This window comes from Cricetulus griseus, chromosome 2 (assembly GCF_003668045.3).
Source record: "Cricetulus griseus strain 17A/GY chromosome 2, alternate assembly CriGri-PICRH-1.0, whole genome shotgun sequence".
NCBI classification, from domain to species: Eukaryota; Metazoa; Chordata; class Mammalia; order Rodentia; family Cricetidae; genus Cricetulus; species Cricetulus griseus.
In genome coordinates, this window is record NC_048595.1 from 312865605 (window position 1) to 312892846 (window position 27242).

General features: G+C 39.9%; 1 protein-coding gene across 5 annotated transcripts in view; it reads right to left on the minus strand.

The window, feature by feature from the left end:
- Positions 1-857: 857 nt before the first annotated feature.
- Positions 858-27242, minus strand: part of Scamp1 (secretory carrier membrane protein 1) — a 79307-nt gene continuing 52922 nt past the window's right edge. For 4 of the 5 annotated variants that reach the window (XM_027401716.2, XM_027401714.2, XM_027401713.2 and 1 more), the window contains 7 exons: positions 24781-24879; positions 23759-23867; positions 22423-22551; positions 17996-18155; positions 9945-10046; positions 6987-7104; positions 858-3617 (listed from right to left, as the gene is read on the minus strand). In XM_027401716.2, the coding sequence (XP_027257517.1) occupies positions 3453-3617; positions 6987-7104; positions 9945-10046; positions 17996-18155; positions 22423-22551; positions 23759-23867; positions 24781-24858 (861 nt within the window). In that variant the 5' untranslated portion in view covers positions 24859-24879 and the 3' untranslated portion in view covers positions 858-3452. The remainder of the gene's footprint in view (positions 3618-6986; positions 7105-9944; positions 10047-17995; positions 18156-22422; positions 22552-23758; positions 23868-24780; positions 24880-27242) is intronic. The other variant, XM_027401715.2, reaches the window with a different exon arrangement.

A 27242-nucleotide genomic window follows, 5' to 3' on the forward strand; every position in this document is an offset into this window, starting at 1 on the left:
AGTGTAAATCACCTCCACACAGATCACAGAAATGAGTTCCTAGTAAACTGTGAAAATGCAAACTCACTTTTTAAAATGGAAAATAGTTTTTCTTACTTTAATTCAGCGTGTATTTCTCAAAATAAGATTCACTGTGAACATGACTTTAGGTTCAACTTTACATTGTCTTTAGTCATCAGGTGAGAACTCCAGTACACAAAACAGGAGGTTCATCTGTGCATAAAACAGCAGCAGTAAGCGTGGTCAGGGAACAGCACAGATTTTAGCAAATCAATCCAGTCCTGGTACAGAGGCATCCATCTGAACCCAGGAAGAAAACCTAGGCCAAAAAGCTAATGAACTTCTGGGTGATCTTGCCTACCTCAAAATAGTCATCATATTTAATGTGGTAGAGCTCACATTCAACAACCTATAAAGGCCTAATGCAAAAAATTGCCAATTTGTGTTGCTGAGGGTTTTAAACTAAATCTTTTATGCTGTGTTTAGCACATAATAAAATGGTACAAAGATTGGTTTTAAAAATCAAATGTGAGGGGGCTGAACAGCTGGCTCAGCAGTTAAGAGCACCAGCTCCTCTTCCAGAGGACCTAGGTTCAATTCCCAGCACCCACATGGCAGCTCCCATAGGGTTTGCCTTAGACCTGAGACAATCCCTCATCCTCCGCCTCCGTAACTCCAATTCCAAGAGATCTGACACCCTTAAACAGACATGCATGCAGGCAGAACACCTACCTATTCACACAATACAAATAAAATAAATCACCTTTAAAAAAAATGTGAGCTATCTATATTAAAGCTACGAGTATAATTTCTGCCTCTCCATTGCTAATACCGTGCTTAAAATTATGCAAACAACATCCAGTAAACATTATTTTATTTTATGACACTCTGCATTAATACAATAAATATACAAAACTTCCAAACCACTGAAAACATGCAACATGAGAGGGACAAATGGAGGGCATTTACACAGAACCATGACAGTTGCCATAAGGGCAGCGCAATATTATGCACCAACAAAATATACAAAAATCCCTAGAGAAATAAACCAAGCCCCAAATCACAAATCACCAAGCAATTATTTTCCAGTGTTCAGACCCTATATTTAAATAAAATAGCCACTATTTGATATCGAAAACTGAAAAGTGACATGGATGCCTGTTCTACATGAAGCTCATTTCATGGCTGTGACGCCAGGTGACATTGGTATAAGTAGGAAAGACTAGTTATCTTTCACCAAATGAAAATGCCCTATGACCAACTGTTAAGAGAATGGTAAACCAGCAATTTCAAGATGTTTTCACACCTGACCCAGCCACAGACACTACCATCATTTTAATGCTCCTTTGTGTTTTCAAACATAATCTCTTTCAAACTTGTATGAACCCAAACAACTGGATTGAACAACAGCATTTTCCTGCTCATACATAAAAACATAATGTGCCTTAACTATTCTTTGCCATTTAATAATGCTACCTCCAAGGACCTCTACATAATGGAGAGGGAGCATTCTCATTTTTGAAGGAAATTATTTTTTAAATCTCTGATGTATCTTTCATTTGTACTTCAGAGACAAATAAGCATGGATTTGGAATATAAGTACATGGTCTATATGTGTACTTTCACGGTCTTGGTGACATTGGTGTATGTCTATAAAACCCATACTCAATGAAGTACAAGCATCACCAGGTCTCACTAAGGCCTCAGGCTCTCAAGTACTACTAAGCTGGGTGAAAATGAAGAGAAGATCATCACTAATCAGAAGTGTTCATAAATACAACTTCAAAGTCACATCCTGAATCTTACTTTCTTCTAAATAAAATAAGTATTTCAATACTCAGTGAATTCCCAAGCAAATCTAACACAGCCCATGTGGGTGGACATGTGATCCGGTAGCCCACAGACCTTCTTCATGAAGACTAAGAACTGTGCCCCAGCCCAGCACCAAATTCCCCGACTCCAGATTTAGGAAAAAGACTAAAGTGTCTCAACCATTTAAGCCCATTTTTAAAAGTTATCCTGTCTCAGCAACCATTCTTGTTTAAAATCAACTTGAATAAATCACAACCTATCATTCTGCCATCTAAAACTAGTAAGACTTTCAAAATAAAACAGTCTGATTTACAAATGTTCTTGAGACATTTAATTATTATTAAAAATGATTAAAAGTCTGAACCCACATCGGCCTGTGCTGCATAGGAACAATGTCAATATGATTATATTAATAACACATTTAACTGTACTTGTACTTTCTTGCTTGGTCGATGTTTTACATGTATTTAGTCTGTCTCAAAAAGTAAATGACAGGTACATTAAGAAATCAAGTATATTAGAAATGCTAGGGGCTTTTATTTTTAATGCAACTAAAAGTGAGAGGCTAAAAGAAAAATCCCTTAAATACTGTGTGTTCTTTTTATTCAAGGGTTAGGCTAGCCTTTAATACCTGTGCCAAAATCTCTCTCTCTCTCTCTCTCTCTCTCTCTCTCTCTCTCTCTCTCTCTCTCTCTCTCACACACACACACACACACACACACACACACACACACACGAAGCTGCCAAATACAATCCCAGTTCAATTAAAAAGATTAGTCAGAGGAATATACCAAAGTTTCCATACAGTAAAATTTTACTATATGAATACTGAAAATTAAGAGGGAGAAAAAAGGAATTATCACTATATTCTATTGCATCAATTCACTACCTTCTCTTTTGGATAATGCACTGCACATTATATTAAAGTCTTTATACTCCAGTAAATTTTTACTTAAAAGAAACTATTACAGAAAATCATTTCTGATTCTATAAAGAGCCCCAGCTCCTACCACTATAAGCAGTACAGAACCCAGAATACTAATTCGTTTCACTTAAGAGACATGGTACCCATGCAAGGTCAGAGATTGTTATCAAAATATCAACTAGTCTAAAAATAAAATAAAAGAAGGTAAAATATACATTATCTACTACAAAGCACACAGGCTCTTCACTGGTGACTGAGCCTCCTAGAAAGCAAGCCGATCTAAAAACACCCAAATCTTTCTGTCCTCGTTCCTGCAATATTAACAGAGAAAGAAAAGAAACAGATATAGTTTCATTTCCAATGTACAACCCTTATCTGTACTGACTCCTGGAAGAACCGCTGTGGTTAGTATCGAGTGCTTTTTAAATCTTTGTCACATACTCATTTCAGTGTGTCACCACTGAAATAATCTGAGGAACACCATCCCCCAAAAATATGGAGAATATTTATTTAGCAGATGGTAGTTTTCTTCTGTGAGGGGCATGGACATATTAAGAAACTATTAGGTGAAATAATGGTTTTAGACCATGCACATGTGAATAGGAAATACCCATGCTGTGTGTACTGTGTGTTTCCAACATAAAAATATCCGTAGAATACAGTAACTGGAGAAAAAAATACAGTCAAAAGTAACAGTGCACTGCTGCGAGGCCCTCTATATCTGGTTACCCTTGAAGGCATTCTGCGCCGCACTGGTCGCTGCAGTTGAAGCTGCATTTGCAGCTGCAGTCTGGACAGTTTTGTTGGACATCACTCCTGTTGCAAACTCTTGCTGGGCCTTCTCAAAGCTAGCACCTGTTGTGCGATACAGTCCATGTACCTGCAGAAGCAGAAATAAATCAATGCGGGAGGTCAGTGGTAATCTGTGCATGCGCTGCCAGCTAGTTGAAGTTAACTTCATTTCACAGAGTATGAGGACTACAGGGAGAGTGGGAGAGAAATGGGAGAAGAAAAAAAGAAAAACCATGAAATCAGCTTTCTTCCCTAGGTCCAAAATAAAGTGAGAGACATGAACAGAGTGGGGTTAACAATGACATAGTGCTTTCAAAGAAAGTAAATCCTGCTGCTGGGTGGTGGGGGCACACACCTTTGATCCCAGCTCTTGAGAGGAAGAGGCAGGTGGATCTCTGAGTTCAGGGCCAGCCTGGTCTACAGAGTGAGTTCCAGGACAACCAAGCTACACAAAGAAACCCTGTCTCAAAACAAAACAAAAAACCCAAACAAACCTGCCATCTTTAGTATAAATAGACCACCCTTCATATACAATAGAACATCTTCACGCAGTATTTACTGTAAAACACCAATTTAACGAGTTAGTGGGCTTTATTAGTCACTATTCTGAATCACATGCTTCCAACTCCATACTCCCCTCAAATGAAAAGGACATCTGAAGATCAGACATTTCAATAAGTTGTGTGTTTTTTTTTTTTACATTTCAGTAAGTCGTTTCTTTTTTTAATTAAAGCACTTAAACTTTATTTTTTAAGTAAACTTGGTTTTTTAAAGTGAAAAAACTTCAAAAATTCTTTTGAAATGCAAAAACTCATTAGTAACTACTATATTAATGTTGACATGAATATTTATGAACAAGTTCCCAAATTCCATAGGAAAAAATGAAAACCAGGTTCCCAAAATACAAATTGTATATTGTCTATTTGTCACTTCAATATTAAGTAATTCCACCTAATTCAGCGGTTAAGGAAGGGCAACGTCTAAAGGTTCTGACAGCTTTCTGCAGTTCATATGTGTGTATAGCTAACAGACTCCTTTAGAACATCTTTGTATTCTTGAAACACCACCCAGTGCTTTCTAATATTTCACTGTAGAAACAGAATATTTAACACAATTAGAAACAATTGGCAGGGCCAGGTGGTGGTGGCAAACACTTTGACCCCAGCACTTGGGAGGCAGAGGCAGATGGATCTCTGAGTTCAGGGCTATCCTGGTCTACAAAGTGAGTTCCTAGACAGCCAGAACTATACAGAGAAACCTTGTTTTAAAAAGAAAACAATGAAACAGTTGAGGGAAAATCAAACCCATCAGTGAAAGCTAAGGATTTCTGCCTGTAAAGCAGCTTGGGAGATAGAAAATTTTCAACACTCCAAATCTGGGCTAAGAAACACCACCATGGCAGAAACCAAGGCACACTGAGCATCCAAACACAATAACCAGCTCTAATTGTGTAAGATTTCAGAATGATAATGAGTTCTCAACAATACATTCATTTTCATCAAAACAAATACTGCATAGCAGATTTAGCAAGGGGTGAAGGGAGGACAAGGCTGGCAAACCACTAGTCTAGGTAGGAACTATATGCACAGACCTTCCAGAGGGCATGTACGGTCCATGAAGAGCCTGACCCCTAGTGGTGATAAACTAGGGCTGCATATTCCAACAAGGGTTTTTGTTTGTTTTCTGGTTATTTTTGATAAATTTGTTACTAGTTTTTGAGTCAGTGTTGAAGAATCAGTTGTTCTCGGATCTCAGTTTACATCAGGGTTAGAGACGATATGAGGATTGCTGATTGCTTCAAATTATAATTTAGTTTATATTGCCATTTATTACACTTCAGGACATCATACAGAAAATCATTCATCCGAGCTCCTCATTTCATAGGTAAGAATGAGATAGCACCGACTGATGGTAAACACATAAAAGAATCATCTAGTAACTTTAAATTATGAGTTTAAAAATTAACTCAAATATCAAAGTCTTCACATAATGCTAGTAAGTACTTTTATCCTATTTGGGAAATAAACTTATTTATTTTGAGTGCCTGGCAAGTGAACATGAGCTCCAATATGCAACTATCTCTTTCATGGAAAACAGTAAAAGCAGAGGGGGAAAGGAATTCCTGACTGGATTTCAGACCCTGCACAGGACTGACATAGCCACTGCAGAATGAGCGCTCCCTCCACACCCTGCCTGCTACTCCCTTCTCATGCTGGAGTGTTCTGGAGAGTTCTGCCCTTGGCCCACTTCTGGCTCTGTGCTTCTTTGTGTTTTATCAGGCTTCGCTGACCTCAGAAAGCCAAAAGGTCCCAGCCTGAATTCCTTTGCTGCTTCTACTTGTCTGTCTAGACGGCGACCAGGCTTATCCATATGCCTGCTCTACTGGGACTTCAGACTCCCTTTTTCTCTTTTCTTTCTTTCTTTCTTTCTTTCTTTCTTTCTTTCTTTCTTTCTTTCTTTCTTTCTTTCTTTCTCTTTCTTTCTTTCTTTCTTTCTTTCTTTCTTTCTTTCTTTCTTTCTTTCTTTCTTTCTTTTTGTTGTTGTTGTTCAAGACAGGGTTTCTCTGTATAGCCTTGGCTGTCCTGGAACTACCTCTGTAAACCAGGCTGACCTCAAACTCACAGAGATCCTTCTGCCTCTGACTCCTGAGAGCTGGGATTAAAGACGTACACCACCACCTGGCCCAAAGTTGTTTCTATATGTGTTACTTGTACATGATCTGAACTTCCAGGCAGTATGAAAATGATGGTGAAAGAAATTTAATGCTTAAATAATTCAGTGTCTTTAAATTCTAATATGGAAAAAAATCTACCTGGTACAATAATTTTATTTGTATTTATTCATCAAGCTAATAAGCTTCATATTGAAAAAAAAGCACATAAAGGTGTGATTTCAAAACTGACTTTTGAGGCTCTAATTTACAATGAAGATTTCATTGACTGTACCTAAAAGTACAGGTGCAGGAGCTTCATCTGAAATGCTTGGCAGCAAGGAGGTTTCTGATTTCTGAATACTGCACACATATCACCAGATGCCCTTGAATGGGACTCAAATCTAAACATGAAGCTCCATTTGTATACATATATTCATATGGAGTTTACACAACATTTTAATATGTTTGCTTTCCGTAACTATAATCTATATAATCTCTCCTGTGAGGTCAGGAGGGGAATTTTCCTCTTATGGTACCCAAGTCCATGCTCAAAAAGTTTCTTATTGTTGAGCATTTTGGGTTCTAGATTTTCAGATCAGGGATGTTTTCACTTTTTATATCAATCTTAAAATATGGTATCATTTTTACATGTGTCTAGATATAACCATAAACCCTAATCCTTGAAGAACAAGCATGCAGAACCCCAGAAATGTGCTCGGGTCCCACTAGTCTACCAGCAGTGCGGGCTGATGGGACCTGACCTCGGGGTCACGGTAACATGTCTGGAGACCAGTTCTCACTTACTTTTTTAAACATGACGAGTGAGATAACTGCTGATGCTGTGAAAAGTGCTGCGATCATTATCATCATGATTCCAACTGGGATGTTTTTATTGAGGCCGGTAAGGGATGAAATCCAACCACTGAAGAATAGCAAAAGTGCAATTAGGCAGGTAAGTCAATGCACCTCTCAAAAACAACAATAGGGAAGGCACCTCAGCACCTGGACCATTTTCTCAGGCTCCCGTAGGACGCTGCTTATTCTACATATAAGGGACTAACTCAGACCTTCAGTGTCCAGGTCAAACAGCTGAGAAGCATAATCTGAATCCACCAGCAAAACACACTCCAGATCCCCAAGAGTTCACCAGATTATTGTGGTTTTTAATATAATGCATATTAAATGTGTGGGTTCTTTATTACATTTTTAAATGCTTATTTTCAATTATGGAAGAAAATAATATGCAGACCACATATCCAACAAATGATTCACTTTTAGAACAGAGACTGAACTTTTATAGCTCAGCTTTAAGGCTCAAATGTGAAATGTCCCCAACAAGACTCATTTGTTTGAGCACTGAGGCCCAGCAGGCAACACTGTTTTGGAAGGTTGCAGACATTTTAGGAGGAGGGACCTATTAGGAGGAAGCAGATCCAGGTCCTGGGTGCTGTAGGTTCATTATCTCTACCTCCTCTCATCTGCCCATGGGAACCATGCTTCCCGCTCTGGGACTGACAGACGGAGGGGCTGTGTGCTCCCTTCTCTGCTGTCACTGACGGATGGACCCGAAAGCCCCTGAAACCATGACCCATGACCCCAAAGAAATCCTCCCTCCTGAAACATGCTTTTGGGCTTTTTTCCACATTAATGAGAAAATTAATACATTCAGCCACATCAAAAAACAAAATAACAACAAAAATACAAGCCAACACAACTCATTTAGTAACCATGTGAGACATTTCAACAAGAGGACATAAAAATTAGGCAAATAAGCCATAAAAAGACATCAAAATATTAGTCATTAGGTAAATATAAATTCAAACCTCAAGGAAAGATTAGAATACACATGTGTGTGAGTGGGTGAGCACGAGCACACGGGCACGTACACACACACACACACACACACACACACACACACACACACACACACACCAAAATGGCTAAGATAAAAGACGGAATATAAAATAGCACAGCCTAGAAAGTTTGTCAATTTCTTTGAAAAGCCTAATACATGATTTCTAAATGAATTAACAAATTGTAAATATACTGTTAATCATAGAAATGAAAACTACATGCCCATGAAAACCTGGTCCCAAATGTTCATGGTGGTTCTGTTTCTAATAGCTCCCAACCAGAAACAATTCAGGACCAATTAATATGTGGTCCATACCCCAGAATACTATTCAAGAATGAAAAGATGGGGCTGGGCAGACAGTGCAGTGATCAAAAGCACTGAGTTCTTCCAGAGGACCTGGGTTCAATTCCTAGCACCTACATTGATGCTCACAACCTCTGTTAACTCCAGCCTCGGGGCCTGATGCCCTCTTCTGGCCTCTCAAGGGCACTGCATGCACATGATGCACAGACTCAAGCAAACATTTATACACATAAAATATAAAATCTAAAAAATAATAATAAAAGAAATTAGAGCTACATGTAGCTGAGGGGGGAAAGCCAGTATTTAAAGACTATATAGATTCCATTTATATAACCATCTTACAGTGACAGAATAATAGAAATGACAAGTAGCTTAGTAGATGCGAAGGGAGGGTGGGGACAGGAGAGCAGGAAGTGTAGCCATGCAAAAAGCAACATGAATCTTTCAGTGATAGAAATGTTCTGTCAATGTCAAGGTCCTTTTCTTTATTATTTTACTGTATTTTATACTATTGGGGACACTGGTTGAAGGATGCCTAGGAACTCTCTACGGTCTTATAACATGTCAATTGTTATGTGTATAACAATTACCTTCATTTTAATTATGATTAAAAAACACCCAAATTAAGCTGGGCGTTGGTGGCATATGCCTTTAATCCCAGCACTCGGGAGGCAGAGACAGGTGGATCTCTGTGAGTTCGAGACCAACCTGGTCTACAAGAGCTAGTTCCAGGACAGCCTCCAAAGCCACAGAGAAACCCTGTCTCAAAAAAACCAAAAAAAAAAAAAAAAAAGGCACCCAAATTATATAAGGTACAACTGAAAACAGTATTTGTCTCCATTAGCAGACTCTGTGGTACATGGGCACAGACTGCTATGTTCAACTGCGTAATATTTGTTTATATTAAAAAGCTGATGAAATTATTTCAACTTCTAAAGATATAATATATATATATATATGTGTGTGTGTGTGTGTATGTATCAGTATAACAGTGCATTTTTAAAACATGTAAAGCATTTCCTGTCATGCACATGCTAGACTAACCACTATCTAAAATAATGATGAAAATAGCTTTTCCAAGAACTAACTGAAAACAACCAATTCTAACCTCTGAACCCCAGATATTGCCTACTCCACTAAGTGAGCATCCCACCATGGTGAGAATTTTATTGTTGAAAGGTATGTGTACATTTCCAAACACGTGTGTGTGTGTGTGTGTGTGTGTGTGTGTGTGTGTGTGTGTGTGTGTGTAAAACTGGAACCCTTTTCCTTTATATTCTTGAAGATCTTCTCTCCAGACACTGATCCTGCCCTCTCTCTGATCTCTTTGGTCTCCTTTACACAACTCCTTCCACTGCCCTTTGTGAACGTTTTATTTAAAATATGTGTCCAATATGCTGGCTTTTAAAATGGGAGCATAATCTTTGAAGAGAATAGCTTTTCCAAAGTTATGATTTAAAATGTTTTCAAATTGTTTTTTTTAAATACTTTTGTTTTCTGTGTTTGCTTTTGCCAATCTGACTTTTGCTGTGTTTAATTCACTAAGATACCAAATTTGTCACACAAATATTAAATTAACAACTTAAAAATAGTAAAGAACTCACCAGTTTCCCCAGTTATGAAACCCTGCAGCCTGGAGCACATGCACGGCGAACTGACAAATATACACGAAGAAGAACACAAAGAACCTGAAGGAACTGTCACTCCTTAAAAGAAAAGGGGAGAATGTCACTCTTCACATCACCTTCCTCTCTGAAAGCAGACTGACACCAAACCTTCAGGGGCCGAGCCCTGAAGACCCACACTGCCACTTCAGCATCACTCTGCAGACAGTTGTCACTATCCTGGCTAACTTCCGGCTACACCAGAATTCACCTTGACAGAAAATTCAGTGTTCCATTAAAAAAAAAAAAAGTTTTCCTTGGTTTTTGTGTATGGCTGTTTTGCCTGCATGTATGTCTGTGCACCATGTGTGTGCAGTAACCTTGGAAGCCAGAAGAGAGGATCAGATATGTATTTGGACTTTACCCCTTTGATACTGAGAACTGAAGCTTCCTCTTTCCTCCTCCCTCCTTCCACCCAGTTTCCGGTCCTCCTGAGTGGCCGCTTTGAGAATTATAATGAATGGGATATATGCAGTCTGTTCTCTTTCCTGCCCTGCTTCCTTCATTCAGCAGTTATTCAGTCACCTGTGTGTGCATGCAGAACTTCCGCTCCTCCCACTGTTGGTGTCATTCATTGGTGGCAGGGAGGGGTGTTGTTCCCGGCCTTTTGCTATTACAAATCATGCTGCTGTGGGTCTTCATAAGGACACAGACTTCCTTTAAACTTGGTTAGACACCAATACATGGAATGGCTAGTGCATGTGGTAAATATGCATTTAAAGTGTTGAAGAAACTGCTGAACTGTTTCACAAGGTTGCTCGTTTTACACTCCTATTACAGTGGGTCTTTTGGGTCCTCTGCGTCTCATTAACACTTTCTGTGGTCATGTTTACAATCCTAGCCATTCTAATTAACATGTATGGTTGTGCTTGTAACAGTTACCTTGATTGCCAACTGGGCTGGGCTCATGGAATCTAGGAGAAATTAATAAAGCAGACCTCTGAGGCATTTCTAGAGAAATTAATCATGAGGGCTCTGACCTAGTGAACAGTTTAAACTGATGCTGGATTCAAAATTTGAGTGGGCTGTTGGGGGATGGCAGAACTGTGGAAGGTGAAGCTTGGTTGGAGGAAGTAGGTCATGGTGAGGGCTTTACCCTGTCTTTCCTGTTTTCATTCCACTCTGCTCCCTGGCTACCATGATGGGGACTGCTCCCTCATAGGCCCACCATCACAAACCCAAACAGCTGAAATCACAAACAAAACCAACCTTTTTCTTCAGCTGCTGGCATTTTGTTATAGCAACAAGAAAGCTAACAACACTAGTGTCTTACTTTACACATTCTCAGTAAGGAATGTCTGTTCAGAGACTTGTTATTTTATCCATAGATCTTTGACTGTGAAAATCTTGTTCTTGTGCCTTAATTAGATTTCCTCTCTTATTCTTGATTTTTGAGAATTTAGAAAATATATATTTTGGATAAGTCCTTACTTAGATGCATGTTTGGCAAAGATCTTGCAGTCTGGGGCTTGTCTTTCCACTCTGTGCATATTTATGTATAAAAGCATGCGAGCTCAGAGCATCATGTCTTCTCAATCTGTGCATATATGTATATGGAAATACATGTGTGCTCAGGCATCCTAGAGTGGCAATACAATCTGTGCATATCTGTTTATGGAAGCATGTGTGTGGGGGGAGCATCTTAAGAGTATCTTCTGGGAAAAAGCTTGGCCTTTTTATGAATTCCAGTTTGTATATTCATTTATGTTTATTTTAGTATTGAGTTAAAACAAACCACCAAGGCCAAAAAGATGAAGACCTTCCCTGTCTCCTCCATAAGGTCTGTGGCTTGCAGCTCTTGCACCTCCATGCATACTCTTTGAACCAACTTTCTGAAAACACAGCATAAGGACTGGGATAGCCAAGCATCCCAGTCAGGGCTCTTAAACAGCCTTGTCTGGGCTGCACAGACTTTGGATCTTTCTCAAACATCAGATGCTAGTCACTGCCCTTGTAGAGATTCAGTTCCCAGCACTCACATGATAGCTCACAACCATCTAAAATTCCCTTTCCAAGGGATCAAATGCCCTCTTCTGGCCTCTGCAAGCACTGCAGGCACATGGTGCGCCCCCCACATACACAAATACATACACACACACACACACACACACACACACACACACACACAAATAAAAGTAACTTTTGATTTTTGAACATTCATTTTTACAGGGCTAGAGAGATGGCTCAGAGGTTAAGAGCACTGGCTGCTTTTTTAGAGGTCCTGAGTTCAATTCCCAGCAACCACATGGTGGCTCACAACCATCTATAGTGGGATCTGATGCCCTCTTCTGGCATGAAACCATACATGCAAATACAGCATCATACACATAAAATAGATAAATGGTAAAAGGAAAAAACTTTTTAAAATTGGTTTTTACATATGGGAGGGTTCATTTTAGCTTGTAGACTGTTCATTTGTTTATGATAAAGGAGCACTGATGACATAAAGATATCATGCTATGGTTACGGGAGCTTTTGTGTAAGTCTTCCAGTTGGGTGGCAGTCTGTATCGGTCTGCCAACTCTGTTGTTCTTTTGCAGACTTGCTTTCACTACTTTAAGGCCTTGATCCTTCTATTCATTTCTGGAAGAATCATTTCACATTTCTAGAGAACAGCCTGCTGGCATTTTGAATGGGGTTATGTTGCAGACCTGCAGAATTGTTTTGAGAAATCCATACCTTAGTACTAGTGAGTCTTCTAATCCATTAAAAAGATATGTATCTCCATTTATATTTTCTATAGAGATGATTATGGATCTATAAGTATAGTTTTGCTTCTTTTCAGACTTGGATGCCCTTTGTTTCTTTTCCTTACCTAATTCTAGTGGTCAGAACTCTACACAACTCTGAACAGGAATGTTGAGAATGAATGTCTTTGAGCATTCCTGACCTCAGAGAAAGCAAACTCTCAGCCTCACAGCACAACACGTGTGTCAGCTGTGAATTAAAGTTCTCAGCCTTACAGTTCCTTTTCTGCCTAAAAAAGTCTCTCTTCTTCTCCAACTTAATTCCCTGTTTCTAACATAAAAAGACATTGAATTTTGTCAAATGTTTTTTACTGTATTAGTTAAGACAGTCAGTCATGCTATTAATAAATCTTAGGTTATGATTTAGTGAACTACCCCTAACTTTCTAATATAAAACCAACCACGTAAGGCAACCACATGTTGAGGCACATGTCTGTAAACCAGTACTCAGGAAGGCTGAAGCAAGAGGATGCCAAGTTCAAGGCCAGCCTGGGGCCACACAGTGACTCTCTTGCAAAAAGCCAAACTTTTGGAAGAAGTTTTTGGAAGAAGCTCCATCCACTTGGCACCATGTTTTAATTAGCCTCAATTTATCACAGTTCTGTTCAACACATTTTCCAAGGACCGAATTGTTCTATTTGCTAAAACTTAATCCCAAACTGTTCAGCAGAAAGGAAAAGTGATGGGAGTAAATCCCTTCAACTTCTATAGCGCCTTTCCTTCTTCATGGGATCCACCAGCCTTCCCACCCACCTCTCGCTGAAGAGGCAGTGTCTGTCCTCCGCCCACCCACTTGAGAGCTTCCTCATCCTCTGCCCTGAGTTTTCACGATCAAAGCAAGCGCCTCACTTGTGTACACACTTATACCACACATTCCTCTTCTCTTACATTCCTCAGAAAGAATGCTTAGGGTTAGTGTTTTCTTTCCTGCACCATGGATGGATTTAACACCTGCAGGTGTTCTCAGCCAATAGTGTCAAGACAAGAGACTGAGCAAGACTTTATCAAAGAACGAGATTTCCTGTTTTCATAAGAGTGCCCTGGCTTCAGATTCTCAGCTTGTTCAGAAAGCTGGGAGGATCTGGGTGCTCCATAAGCTTCAGGAAGACTTTGAAGTCATTTCTCATCTTCAGCTCTGCCTGCATTGCCTTGCATCTGTATCTCCTGCTATGGCTCAGTCTGGGGAGCCTGTAAGGATACTCACTGAGGAGCAACATAGTTTGACCTTTACTTTTTCCATTGCTAACTTGAGTTTCAGTTTCCATTAGATCAGTTACTGCTCCCTGCCCATGGCTGGTTTCCTCATTTGTTGCTCTATAGATGGAGCCAAGACCTAATGTATGGCAGGCTGACCCTGTGGGTTTATACCTGACCTCCCAACAGGAATAAATACGTCCTCTACCACATGTGGGTGGAGTATGCTATGCAGTACAAGTCACTAATCCTTGACATTCTTAAGGCTCTACAATCTTTTTAAAGGTCATTTGTACCAGTGTGTCAACACCATCCTTTAGAATAGAGGTTCTGTAGGTTCCTACCTTATTACAATGTTGCTATTTTGCAATTGATTCGGGTAGACACCCCTCCCCCCAGTGTTAACGCACACTGGAATATTTACTAGTGGTGTTTATCTCTTGAATAGCTGTATAAGCAATGCATTTGGTGTTATTACAAAGTCCTGTGCCAGCTAAGGGTGGGAAAAATGGATCCTGTTGCTTGGTGACTATTTCACAAAGGCAACACATTAGCCAGGAACAGAGGACTGTGTTAGGACTTCTTGTCAGAGTATATATTAGGGCATGACAGTAACAAGACAGCTTATAGTTTAGAGCAGCTAAAGCAGAGGGTGGGGATACAAGAGTAGTCCTCCAGCCCATCCTCCATGGAGGATGAAGTCCATGGAGAGATTGGGACTTTTTCCTGAGGTAGGTAACTTTCAAACTTTAGACGATCATATTGGGTCTTATCCTATACAGAAGCTTTACAGTAGCAATGGAGACAGAATATAGGAAATAATAAAAAAAGGAACTGAGAAGTAGTCTAAGCCAGAGATATGACAGAAATGAAGTGACTACCACTGTGGCAGCTAGGAGCAAGGAGTGTTTAAAAAGGGATCTTCAAGGGGGCAGAGGCAGGCAAATCTCTGAGTTCGAGGCCAGCCTGGCTATAGAACTTCCACGACAGCCAAGGCTACACAGTGAAACCCTGTTTTAACCCCCACCCAGACTCCCCAAAAAAGGCTCTTCAAAGTCAGAAACAAGGGGGAAAATGAAGGCAGAAATTTAGCTTAGAAATTCAAAGATTTCTTAGGATTTAAGAGTTGTGTAGAGAAGCCAATGAGAGGCAGGAGGTAGAGGAACCAAGTGAGAAATGGCTCTTTGACTCTGTCTTCAAAGGGAAGGAGGAAGGTAGAGGTGCTGGTACTGAGCCAGAAAACACAGCAATGAGGTGGCCCTGCGACATGACTTCCTTATTGCAGGTCCTGTTCTACCCACAAATGTGCTTTTCAGTCCATACTTTAAAACTAGCTTTATTCTTTGTAAAGTTATGTACACTAGCTGCAAGTAAGATAATAGTGCATGGGAATTCTGCAAAATCAGTAGTCTCATGGCTTCATCACAAATGCAGTCCCAGGCACCACTAAGCTTTGATTGGGTCACTTTGGTGGCCACATCTTGCTTAGCTTACCCTGATGCTTCCTAACATTATCAAACTGTGAAGAGGGTTACCATTCCAGTAAATGGAGACCCTGTTTTCCTCCCAAGTCTTCCCAGCAGTCTACTACACATAACCTTGGGGTTATCAGTAGTACTGCTCACTTATTAGGCCTGTGAGGTTCCCGAATACGACCGAATATTCACAGCTGAGGCATAGTAATGTGCTGTTAATGGGATTCCTAGCTTACATTTCTGTTTCCCTGGAGTTAGAAATTACCTTTTGTGGATGATTTTTACATATTCCTATTAGTACTTGACCACTAATTCTCTTAATCTGTATAAAATCCTTTTTAACCTATTCAAATTAATTCTGCCAATTGTATCTCCAAGGAACTGTTTCTCTTAAAACCTAACCAGTTGTCTTAGGGTTTCTATTGCTGTGAAGAGAAACCATGACCATGGCAACTCTTATAAGACAGACATTTAATTGAGGTAGCTCTCTTACAGTTTCAGGGGTTTAGTCCATTATCATCATGGAGGGGAGCATGGCCGTGTGCAGGTAGACATGTTGCCAGCTACACCTTGATCAGAAGTAGTCCGTGACACTGAGCAAAGCTTAAGCAAGAGACCTCAACCCTTTCCCCACAGTGACACACTGCCACTCACTATGAACTTGTGGGGGCCAGTTACATTCAAACTACCACTCCAGCTTATATTTGAACTTCTGGAGCCAGAATGCAGGGTACCAGCCCACACAGAATGCACTGCTCCACTGTCTTCTAGTATCCTGTGCTGCTATTCAAAACTGATGTCATCCTGATGATTTGAAAATAAGTTTGGGAAGTTTTCTACTTTATAAAGGGAAAAAGCAAAGGGATAGAAAAACAGAGGAAAAATAGATTTTTCTCTTATTATATTAGCAAGAGTTTCATTAAAAAGATTAGAAACAAAGCAGAAAGAAACAACCAAAGATTGGTACAATTACCTTTCTCAGAACCTAAGGACCTAAGGCTACACCTGGGCAGGGCATTTCAAGTAAGATATATCAGGAAGATAAGCTCCTGGCTACAACTCCTAAAGAGACTATTATGGCCAAAGGAGATAAATGGGGGAAATGGAAAGCTGGTTTCCCATACAAAAGGCAGTGATGACTCATCAGTTTAGAATAAAGGGGAAACAATCACATGATCATGTCAACAGACACAGAAAAGCACCCAGGAAGCTCTAGTACCATTCAGGATAAAAATTTCCATAAGCTAAAAATAGAGGAGAGAGGCCTCAAACCAACAAAGGGTGTCTAAACAGAAGTCTGCAGCTTACATCACAGATGATGCTGATTCCTTCCTCTAACACCTGGAACAAGACATGGCCACCACCCCACCTTCACTCTCCAGAAACTGCAGCCAGTTACTAAGGCTGTCAACAGGAAGAAAGAAGCAAGGCAGATGGTTAAGAATAACCCATTTGTAGGAAATGAGAGAAACTGCACAGGGTAATGGGAACTCGGGGCTCAAGGGATGTTGCTTCCTACTCCACCCCCACCCCAAGAAGCTAGGATGAAACATGTAGCATCTGCCCTGGTCCAGCATTCTCTTCTTAAAGCCATATGGGGTCACAAGGGGCTCCACAGCAAAGAATGTTTTCATGGTCACATCACAAGGCACACTAAGCACTTAGAGTCTAAGAGATTAGGAAATGAAGGAGTTTGCCTAACTTTATTAACTAGCTATGCTAAAACTAAGCTAATGAACCAATTAACATTCATTACCCAGGATATTTAAATAGTGGTTAATTCTATGTAAAATAGTTTTCTTTATTTTATAGCTTAAGTATGTTTTAAATGTCACTGTTTTTGGAGAAACTAAAGATTAATATACACAGGAAGTATTTATCAAGCTGCTGAGTTAAAGTGTTTCATATGTGTTTGCCTTACTTGGATTTATCTTAAAATGAAGGCTGTAAACACCAGTTACAATTCTGAAATTAGGCATGTGAGGAAAAAAGGAGTAAATAGGTTTTCCTAAAGTCAGGTATGATGTACGGCATAAAATGTTACATGTTAAAATCTAAGAATGTTAATTCTCCTTTATTGATTTTTCAAGTTTTGATTTAATGCAAGCAACTTTTCTGAAAGTATGTATAATAAAAATTTTAATTTTATATTATGCTTATATTTATTTTACTGGGGAAAGAGGTGTGCTTGCCATGGTGTTCATGTGGAGGTCGGAGGACAACCTGCAGGTCAGAGAGCAGCCTGCATGAGTCAGTCCCCTCCTTCGGCCATACAGGACCTGGGGATCAAACTTAGGTCACCATATTTGACAGCAAGCACTTTTATCCATTGAGCCATCTCACTGGCCCTTATTTTTTAAAAATTTAATGAAAATATACCAACTTTCCCTTTGGGGTATAATATAGATTATTCATTTCATGGGTTATTTGTTTGTGGCAGGGTCTAACTACGTTGCCCAGGCTGGCCTATGGCAATCGTCCTACTTCAGCCTCCTGGGTGCTGAGATTCCAGGAGTGAGCCACCACCCACACGCTTCACAGGTTTTATAGCATATATCAAAAATGCATACTTTACCTGAAAGCTCCGTATAGCGGTCTGTACCAACAGACAAATGAACAGGGGGTAAAAAGCAAGAACCACAGGATACTCAGTCCAAAGTCCACTGCTCTTGAAGCATCAACACAAAACCAAGCCAGGCATCCGAAGATGTTTAGAAACAGAGTTACAGCGTGGACTGTGGGATCAGAAGACAAAACGGGCTGTTTACTTCAAGTCACCATCCAACTCGAGTTACAAATGAAAAACACTTCCTAAGAGCATGTATTCTTCCCGTGTTTTCCAGGGCATGTTCTTCAAACACTGCTACTTCTTACACAGGATTTGAAAGCAGAGCACACACAGTAGAGCATTTTTAGGCAAAACTCCCGCTGGCTATCTCCTCCTCCTAGGCAGCTACTCAGCCAAGCCCAACTCTTAGGTTTGCTTTCCTGAGAAGAAAAGGGGCGGTGAATTTCTTCACCAGGGCCCAAGAAGAGAAGCAGCACTTATTAAAGATAAAAGCAAACAAACGAAACACAAACATGGGATCCTCAGAACACTATTTGTAAGGAGGGGACTACAGATTAGACCTGGAGTACATTAAAATACAGTAGCAAGGCTTGTGACTGTGGGGGTCTGTGAGGATGACTTCATCATCAAGACTGAGCCACTTTCTAATGGGGAGAAATATTTTGGTAGATTCAGGTTGAGTTGTCCCCTGTCCTCCCCAACACTGCCATCTCCCCAACCCCCCCACCTCCGTCAACAAACCCGTCAACACGATGACCTCACACCAGCCGGACTTCTGTATGCTATGGCATGATGCCCTCCCCTAACAAATCGAAAATCCCAGATCTGAGTAACAATTCTATGATCAGAAAGAACCATGCTTACCATTCTAACTTTCGTTTACATTTATTTTTATTTTAGGCATTTGGACGTCTGCATGCATGCATATATATGCACCGTGTGTGCAGGGCCTCTGGAAGCCACAGAGGACACTGAACTGGAGATGGAGATGTTGTGAGCCAACATGTGGGTGCTGAGAACCAGTCCTGGGTCCTCTACAAGAGCAGCAAGGCTCCTAACCCCTGAGCCGTCTCTCCAGACCCCCTACAGTTTCAACTTTTTAAAGTGATTCTGTAAAAATTTATTCATGGGTAGAATTTCATTATGAGAAATACCATAAAATTAAAATACTGCAAAATGTATATTATCAATAAAAATGTCAACCAACTATGACTTAGATTTAAAAAATTAATTAAAAGATTATTAAATCTACTACAAACTCAATATACATTAAAAACTAATTTTAAAATCTCTTTACAAATCAAAATAAAAAATTTATGGAGCAGGATAAAACCACTCCTTCTGGGTGGCCTGATGTGTCCACGACTAAACATTAAATCAATCAACTATGAAGAAACAGCTCCAGTGCCTGAAAGGAAATCTGTAGTAGCCTTAAAGGGCTTTTATTTTTAAATCCATCTCTATCACAGAAGAGAAACTACTAATTGCTCAATTACTACTGGGGATTAATCCTCAGGAAAGCTGGCTGAATAGTGAAATGACTCAAAACCCTTTTCCTCAAAATAAAGATCTAAGGACTTAAAAACAGAACAAAAACTCCTATGAAATGGGAAATTATTTTATTCCTTTAGAACGTCTGGTTGTCTTAAATTTGCTCTGTGTGTGTGTGTGTGTGTGTGTGTGTGTGTGTGTGTGTGTGTTAATGTCAGCACATTCTAACTTAAATTTCAATCTTCACAAGAAAACAAAGATCATTTATATGTAGATATAAATGTTTTAAAATCCGTAAAAATTCTTCAGAGTACAGAAAATATCAATCTAACTTTATGTGTTAGATTTCTTTTTCTAGATGTTTTTATTAGAGTAACTATGATCAGTGAGTCCTCATCTCACACTCAATAAAAAGCAGCCTGTCTAGGGTACCTGGTGATGAAGCTGTCCACCTGTGCAGGGGCCAGAATGCAGGCAAGGGCTATGTGTGCCGCCCTCTGTGCTCTTAATTCAGTGTCTATGTTGGTGGATGCTGAAAACAGGACAAACACTGAACAGACTTTTAAGCCACTTTGTTCACACGATTTGCAAGATGAGTTAACACCTTTTTGTATGAAAGCTTTATCTGCTTGTTATCAGCTGGCCTGAATTTGCAGCTGCCGGTGCCATGTGATTCCCAAAACAGATGGCTACAGGTGCACACATCTCCTCTGCTACCTGGTGCCCATGCCTTTTTTTTTTTTTTTTAATTCGAAAAGGACTTTCAAAAGGGTCAAGGTTCGATGGGCGGCGGTGGTGCACACCTTTAATCCCAGCACATGGGAGGCAGAGGCAGGCAGATCTCCTGTGAGTTAGGGGCCAGCCTGGTCTACAAAGAGAGTTCCAGGATAGCCAGGGCTACACAGAGGAACCCTGTCTTGAAAAAAAAAAAAAAAAAGGCAAAATTCACTTCACAAGTAATAATTCTAATTGCTTTGGTTCATTTGCAAGTTATACTACCTGCTTCCTGCTTCCATTTAGTGACCTTTGAAAACACATCTTCATCATATTCGTTAAAACATTAATCACTTTTTCATCTTGGTATCTTGTAGATGGCATACCATGGAATCTAACCTGGGTTTGAGAGCCAAGTTACCGGAATAGCTTGCCACATAATGACTTCCTGTATAATGCTGGACAAGTTAGACAAAGGTTTAGTTTCTCTAGGACTAAGGAATGTAGTACCTGATTTTGAAGATGTACTTGGGACTATCGACTGCCTGACACAAAGTCACAAAGTCAATCTCTAACAAATGTGAGCTCTCACTATGACTGAGCACAAACCTGCAGTCAGCCCTGAAATCCACACCAGGTCCACACTTTGGAAAGTGCCCGACTAAAGCAGTATCTACTCTAAGCATGGGCAAATCCCTGAACTGCTCGCATGTCACTGCAAGCAATGCTGCCTCCAAAGAGAACCCCAACTAGGGTCTTGAGTCCTTTTTCTAAACAGATCCGCAAACTAGACAAGATTGAGAAGAACTGTAATTAACTGCATTACTTCTGAGAGACTCTTTAAACCAAATCAATTTTGAAATCATCAGCATTAGTAGTTAACAAGTTAAAATTAATCATCTTTCCTATCCAACCTCCATTTACTAAATTCTTTCTATCACTTTGCCATAAAAAGATTTAAGTTAAATAACTTATGCCTAAAATACTGTCTATTTTTAAAATTCATATATAAATACAAATACATATATGACAGAAATATATTAGTTAAAACACAGAAATTGACTAACATGCACAAATATAGAATTATACCTTAAGCATCAAACATATATAATATTACTGACAGCAAGGCCAAATCTCAACAAGAAACTAAGAGTCTGAAAGTAATAGCCAGCTAGGTGTGGTGGCACACACCTTTAATCCTGCAACTCGGGAGGCAGACACAGGTGGATCTCTGAATTCAAGGCCAGTGTGATCTATGAAGTGAACTCCTGGATAGCCAGGCCTATATAAAGAGACCCTGTCTAAAAAAAATTACCACTATAATTTACTACTATAATTTTTTGACTATGAGAGCAAATGTTCTCCTTTAACTATGACAAAAGTAATGTCCATAAAGACCTGCTTCTCATATGCCGATATGAAGAATGAACTCACACAACTCTTTATAATACTTTATAATATTATACTGTATGGGAAACAACTCTTGGGAAAATGTGTCTACAAATTACCTACTGACGCATCTGCCCAACCCTCCCTCCTGACAGCATGGTAACAAACAGGGCTGAGACTATATGGAATACAAATCAGAGAGTGAGGGGAAGTCTGTGGACACACAAAGAACCTTTAGTAGCTTGACATTCATTTAGTATTTCAGAGTTGGGATTATACTTAAAACATCATGTGTATCCCAACTGAAAATGCACTCTAATGTTGTTTAATGAAACTTTCCTATATTCGGCAATTTCAAGAATAAAGTGTTCACAGCCACTTGGAGATGAAAAGTACATTGTGCCTCAAGTGATTTTTAAAGTTCTCATTGCAGTATTTCCTCTTTCTAAAAACAGCCATAGTGCTACATTTAACAGAATCTAAGTGATACTCCTTAGCATAAAAATAGTATGCATAATTTTGCCAAAACAAGTCATGTCCAGATAACATTCTTCTAAGGAGGAGTTTTTACAAAGTCCTACCCATGTGACAGACAGAACACCTTTTCAGTCAGTCAGTGCTAGCTTCCTTCAGCCAAAGACTTAAACTGCTATCTATTACACAATTTTTCTATCTAAGTATGACGTTCAACTCTGAAGCCATGACTATTAAGATCTATATGAAAAGACATTTAGCATGCATAAAGTATATCACTTTCAAAAAGATATCTATAAAGAAAATATGAACTCAAAATGCATATATATAAACATAAATATAAATATAATTTGTTCTATACTCACACATCCATAAGTAGTACATAAGCTTTACTGTCTTTTGGAATTCTACAGGAATGTCTACAGAAAAATCTTGATAGAAACAAGGTCCCACAGGAAAATTGCTAGGAAGAGGTGGCCAATTATTTTTTCTCCCTGCAAGTTAAAAAAAGTTATTGCAACAAATACATCATATTCTTATTTTGGTTGTGGTGGTAGACGTCATACAAACACTAACACTAAATGCTCCCCTTCTCTACACTCTTAAAACTTTGAAAGCCAAGCTTACATTTTAAATTTTTTTTCGGACTAGCGTTTTAGAAACAATAAATGATAAAATAATTTTCCAATGTCAAATTATACCATGTTTAGCATGTCTATGTACAGAAGAACCCAGTGGCAAACCTTAAGAGTTGTCTAAAACAGATTTATTTCAAAGTCCCAGGGCCTGGCTATTGCAGGAAGGCCATCTGATTCTTAAGCTTGTTTTCTCCTCAGTGTCACCAGTCTATCAGTAGAATTCTGCTAAGTTCCTAACTGACATGCAGAGAGTAGGCAGGGTTCTCAACAATACAGACCAAAGAATCAGGTTTGTGTGAATGAATGGGGACTCCAGCATCCTGGAAACCAGAGAAAACTGAGGTGTGAAGAGGTAATGTGTCTGCATAAACAAAGACTGACAACAAGACCTGGGAAATGGAGGCAGGAACAAAATTTGAGCATAAAGCACAAATTCAGACAAAAATACAAATAAAAAAAAATAACAACTAAGTCACTTCCTAATACTAAAAATATCATGTAACTTTTAACATTCAATTATACATATTTTTACCTATCTGGATATTTTTTCATAAAGAGAAGGGTGACCTGCTGTTTATCTTCAACCTGTCTCCTCAGAGTCCAAGGTGGGGCACACTCAATACACTCAATGTTCAATGGAACTATTGAGAAGCCCACACCCATGCTCTGAGGTGACCTTCCTTTCTTCTGAGGGCCTCTCTTTCGCTTATCCCTCAGGCTTAAGGCTACACTGAGATCTTTCTTTTATGTCCCAGCTCTTTTTCAAAGAAAGAAAGAAAGAAAGGTTCGAGAGCCAAGTACAGAAGAATCAAAGGCCCCTGGTTTGGAAGGAAACAACTGTATCAAATCTGAGTCTCACTTTCTCTGTGAGGAAGCCAACACTCGTCTAATTTATCAAAAGGCCTGTGCTATCCGCCAAGATCACCAAGCTGCAGGTATCAAGTGTGCAATCTGCTGTGTCTGACCTCCTTGCTAGAATCAGAAGACAGGGCAGAGGGTTATCACCAGACCTAGTGGCTCAGAGCAAGGACAGACATTTTCATGTCGACGCTTTGGATACTACCATGCTGACTCAGGCTCTGCATCTCCCGTTCTCGGCGGTCTAACTCTGCAGCTTTTCTCTCTAGCTCTTCTTGGCGCTTGAGAAGTTCAGCTTGAGCCAAGGCATGTTCCTAAACAAAATGACCAACACACACAGGTTATCAGACAGCCAAAACAGTCTAACATTTACATGCCCACTCTCATCTTTACCATAAGAGAAACCTCAGTTAAATGCACTTTCAAAATACAGGAATTCATTGAAGGCTATAGTTTTGAGAAATTTTTGATTCATTTTGCTCTTTTAGTTATGTAAGCCCTCAGAGACAATGCTGAATCCACAGGACAGGAAAACAAACAAAAACCTGCCTTTTGTAAGAACAGCCAGAGACTGGGGAATAGAGAGATGGCTCAGCAATTAAGAGCATGTGGGCTGTTCCTGCAGAGGACCCAGTTTCAGTTCCCAGCACCCACTTCATGTGGCTCTGTAACTCTAGCCTCAAAAGGTACCTGCACTCATGTACACACATCTACACACAGACACACAGTACATGTCATTGAAAACAATAAAATCAATCTTTTACAAACAGTAGCAAAAGTCTAGGTAACCCTGAGCCTAGATGAGAAAGAGTGTGTGGAGGTGAGGGGACAGTTGAGGAAAGATGAACAGAATAAAGGACAACTGAATTAGCTTGATAAACAAGTCAAATGGTGCAGTAGGCTCTGGAAACATAAGAATAGTTCAAAACATCATAAATGTCCTAAGATGCTAGGGGACAGGTATGTGCTTACGACACTCTGCCCTCTAACTCTGTTAGAGCTGCCAGGCATTTGTTGGTTATCCTGGACATTTGCCATCTCCTACTTCCTCATACAGCCCCCTGAGTAGTCATTAAGCTCCCTCCCAGTCATTTTTATTATTCTATTATTGTTACTGTAGTGGTATTAGGCATTGAAACCAAAGGCAATAAAATTTGCTATATAAACTGTACACCGAGACAATATATGAACTTCCAGCATCAATTTACACAGTTAACATGCACTAACCTTTGTGATCTGTGGGTAAGCTGGATGTTCCTCTGTTGGCTTCATTATTGCTGGCTGAGTGTTGGGTACATTAGGCATTTTCACACTGCCTGGTGGAGGCTACAAAGGTGAAAGACAAATTATGTAACTCAAAAATCCAACCTTAACCTCCTTCAAAAGTACCATAGAAAGAAAAATCCCAATACCTGCCTGTTCCATGCCCTCTCACAGTCAGTTGTAAAACACTGCTTAGCCTCCACATCTCCATTTTGTAACATACTTACCAGTTTTACAATGCTCAGCAGTACACCACATAAGATGCAGAACACAACTGTTTCTTTACAGTAAAGCATAGACACCATCAGACTAAAGAACCACACAGAATAGTGGGATATAGGGCATGCATCTGCTTGTACTTGGGATGCTAAGGCAGGAGCCCAAAGGCCCAGGAGCCTGAGCACATCATGAAATCAAAGATGGGAAGGGGAGTGAGAAAGAAGGAGGGCAGGAGAGGGGGAAAGGGGATATATGGAAGTTGAGTCAACGTTTCCCTCTTAAGAAGGGACCGCAAAGGCCTGACAACATTATACTAGAGACCTGCTGCAAAACGTCACTAACAGCTCCACTTTGCCAGTGAACACCAGCCATACCCAAAGGTGGCTGCAGCACCAAAGAGGAGATAGACATCTGTAAGTCCACTTATGAGGCATTAGTAAAATAGTACATACGTACCTAGTGTGGATTTCAAAGAAAGTGAGTCAATATTGTAGCAGAAATTATAAAATGCTAAATTAAGCATAGATCAGAATGATTTTCAAGATGAACATAGATCTATACAGCAAACCATTATCAAAGGAATTTTATTTACTTCTCTATTATTTGTCTCCCCTAACACATACATCATACAGCACATTTTGGGTTTTTCTTTGTTTTTGAGGCAAGATCTCCTATGAAGCCCTAACTGGGCTGGAATTGGCTTTAAACTCAGAGATCTGCCCTCCTCTACCTCCCAGGTTATGCACCACCATAAAGGTATATTCTACCATACCCTGAAATATTACTTCTAAAAGTTAAAAAGCAATCTGGGACCAGGTATCATGGCACATGCCTGTATTCTCAACTCTTAGGGAACAGAAGAATAACTGCAAATTCAAAAATGGCCTGATCTACAGAGTGAGGTCCAGGCTAGACAGTGAGACATTCTCTCAAAAGAGAACAGAACAAAACAGTGTGGGATCCCAGCACTCAGAAGGACACAAGATTGAGGCTAACCTGGGCTAAACACATAATACGACATACAAGCTAGCGAGCGAGAGGACAGGGACATGAGACCAAGCAGCCTGGCAGCACACTACAGACTTCAGGAAAGCACAAAATCACCCTGACAATCAGTGAAAACCTTCATCAGCACCCTGCTGCCTTAAATACCAGGCAGCCTGGTGTAAGAAGTCGGGAGTAAGGGTGAGATGGTGAGACAGCCAGAATGCTGACACATCTGAGTCAGAGTTGCACAGATAGGCCCTACTCACAAACACTAGGATGTGCAAGCCACCCTCACACCTTCACACTTACTGCTTCTTCCCATTTGCAGATGTTAGCTAACTCTCAACCCAGCTTCAGACTCAGTGTCTTCAACTACAGGACACGTGGTCACCTCAAGGTAAGTGCAACTCCAGAGAAAGACCTTTTGCTTAATTGCTATAACAATGGTTCCTAATTCTCCTATGTCTTCACCTCTGACACAAGAACAGTAAACAATGAGCCACTCTTACATGTGTGTGTGTAAGTACATACACACATGTGAGTGCCCACAGAGGCCAGAAGAGGGTGTGTGTATATGTGTGTCAAATCTCTCAAAATGCAGTTACAGGCATTTGGAAGCTACCCATATAGGTGCTAGGATGCAAAATCTTGTTCTCCTGACTGAGCAGCAAGTGGTCTTAACCACTGAACCCCTTTCCAAACCAAGACTGCCATTTCAGTCACGCAGCAGACCACACATTTGTAGAGAACTATAGTATACAGTATCTAAAAGGCTAGTTCAAGGTTCACTTAAATAATATGCCAAATACATAGCTAAGACATCCTGAAGGGCAGAAAGGAAGAAAAGCTATTCTCCAGCCTGATGGGGTTTAAAGACAGAGGGTGGCACTGATACAAAGTAAGACAGTAACCTTGCAGAGAGCCAGCACAGCCTGAAAACAATACACTCAGTGAATATGGGAGAAGAAGAAAAATAAAAATAAATCACACATAAATGGTGGAGATATTTACACATACTGTCCTGATTCCTCAATACAGAAGGAGGGAGAAAAGAAAACCTCCCTAAAACCCCTGATCATAAAGCTACCGAGGTAAAAATTTGTGGCCAGAATTCATATTGTTCATACAAACAAAATATTCTATGATTAAATTTTCACTACAGGGGATCCTATGCTGCCCTAGTCAAAGTAAAATGAGGCTTCCCAGAATTCTCATAGTTT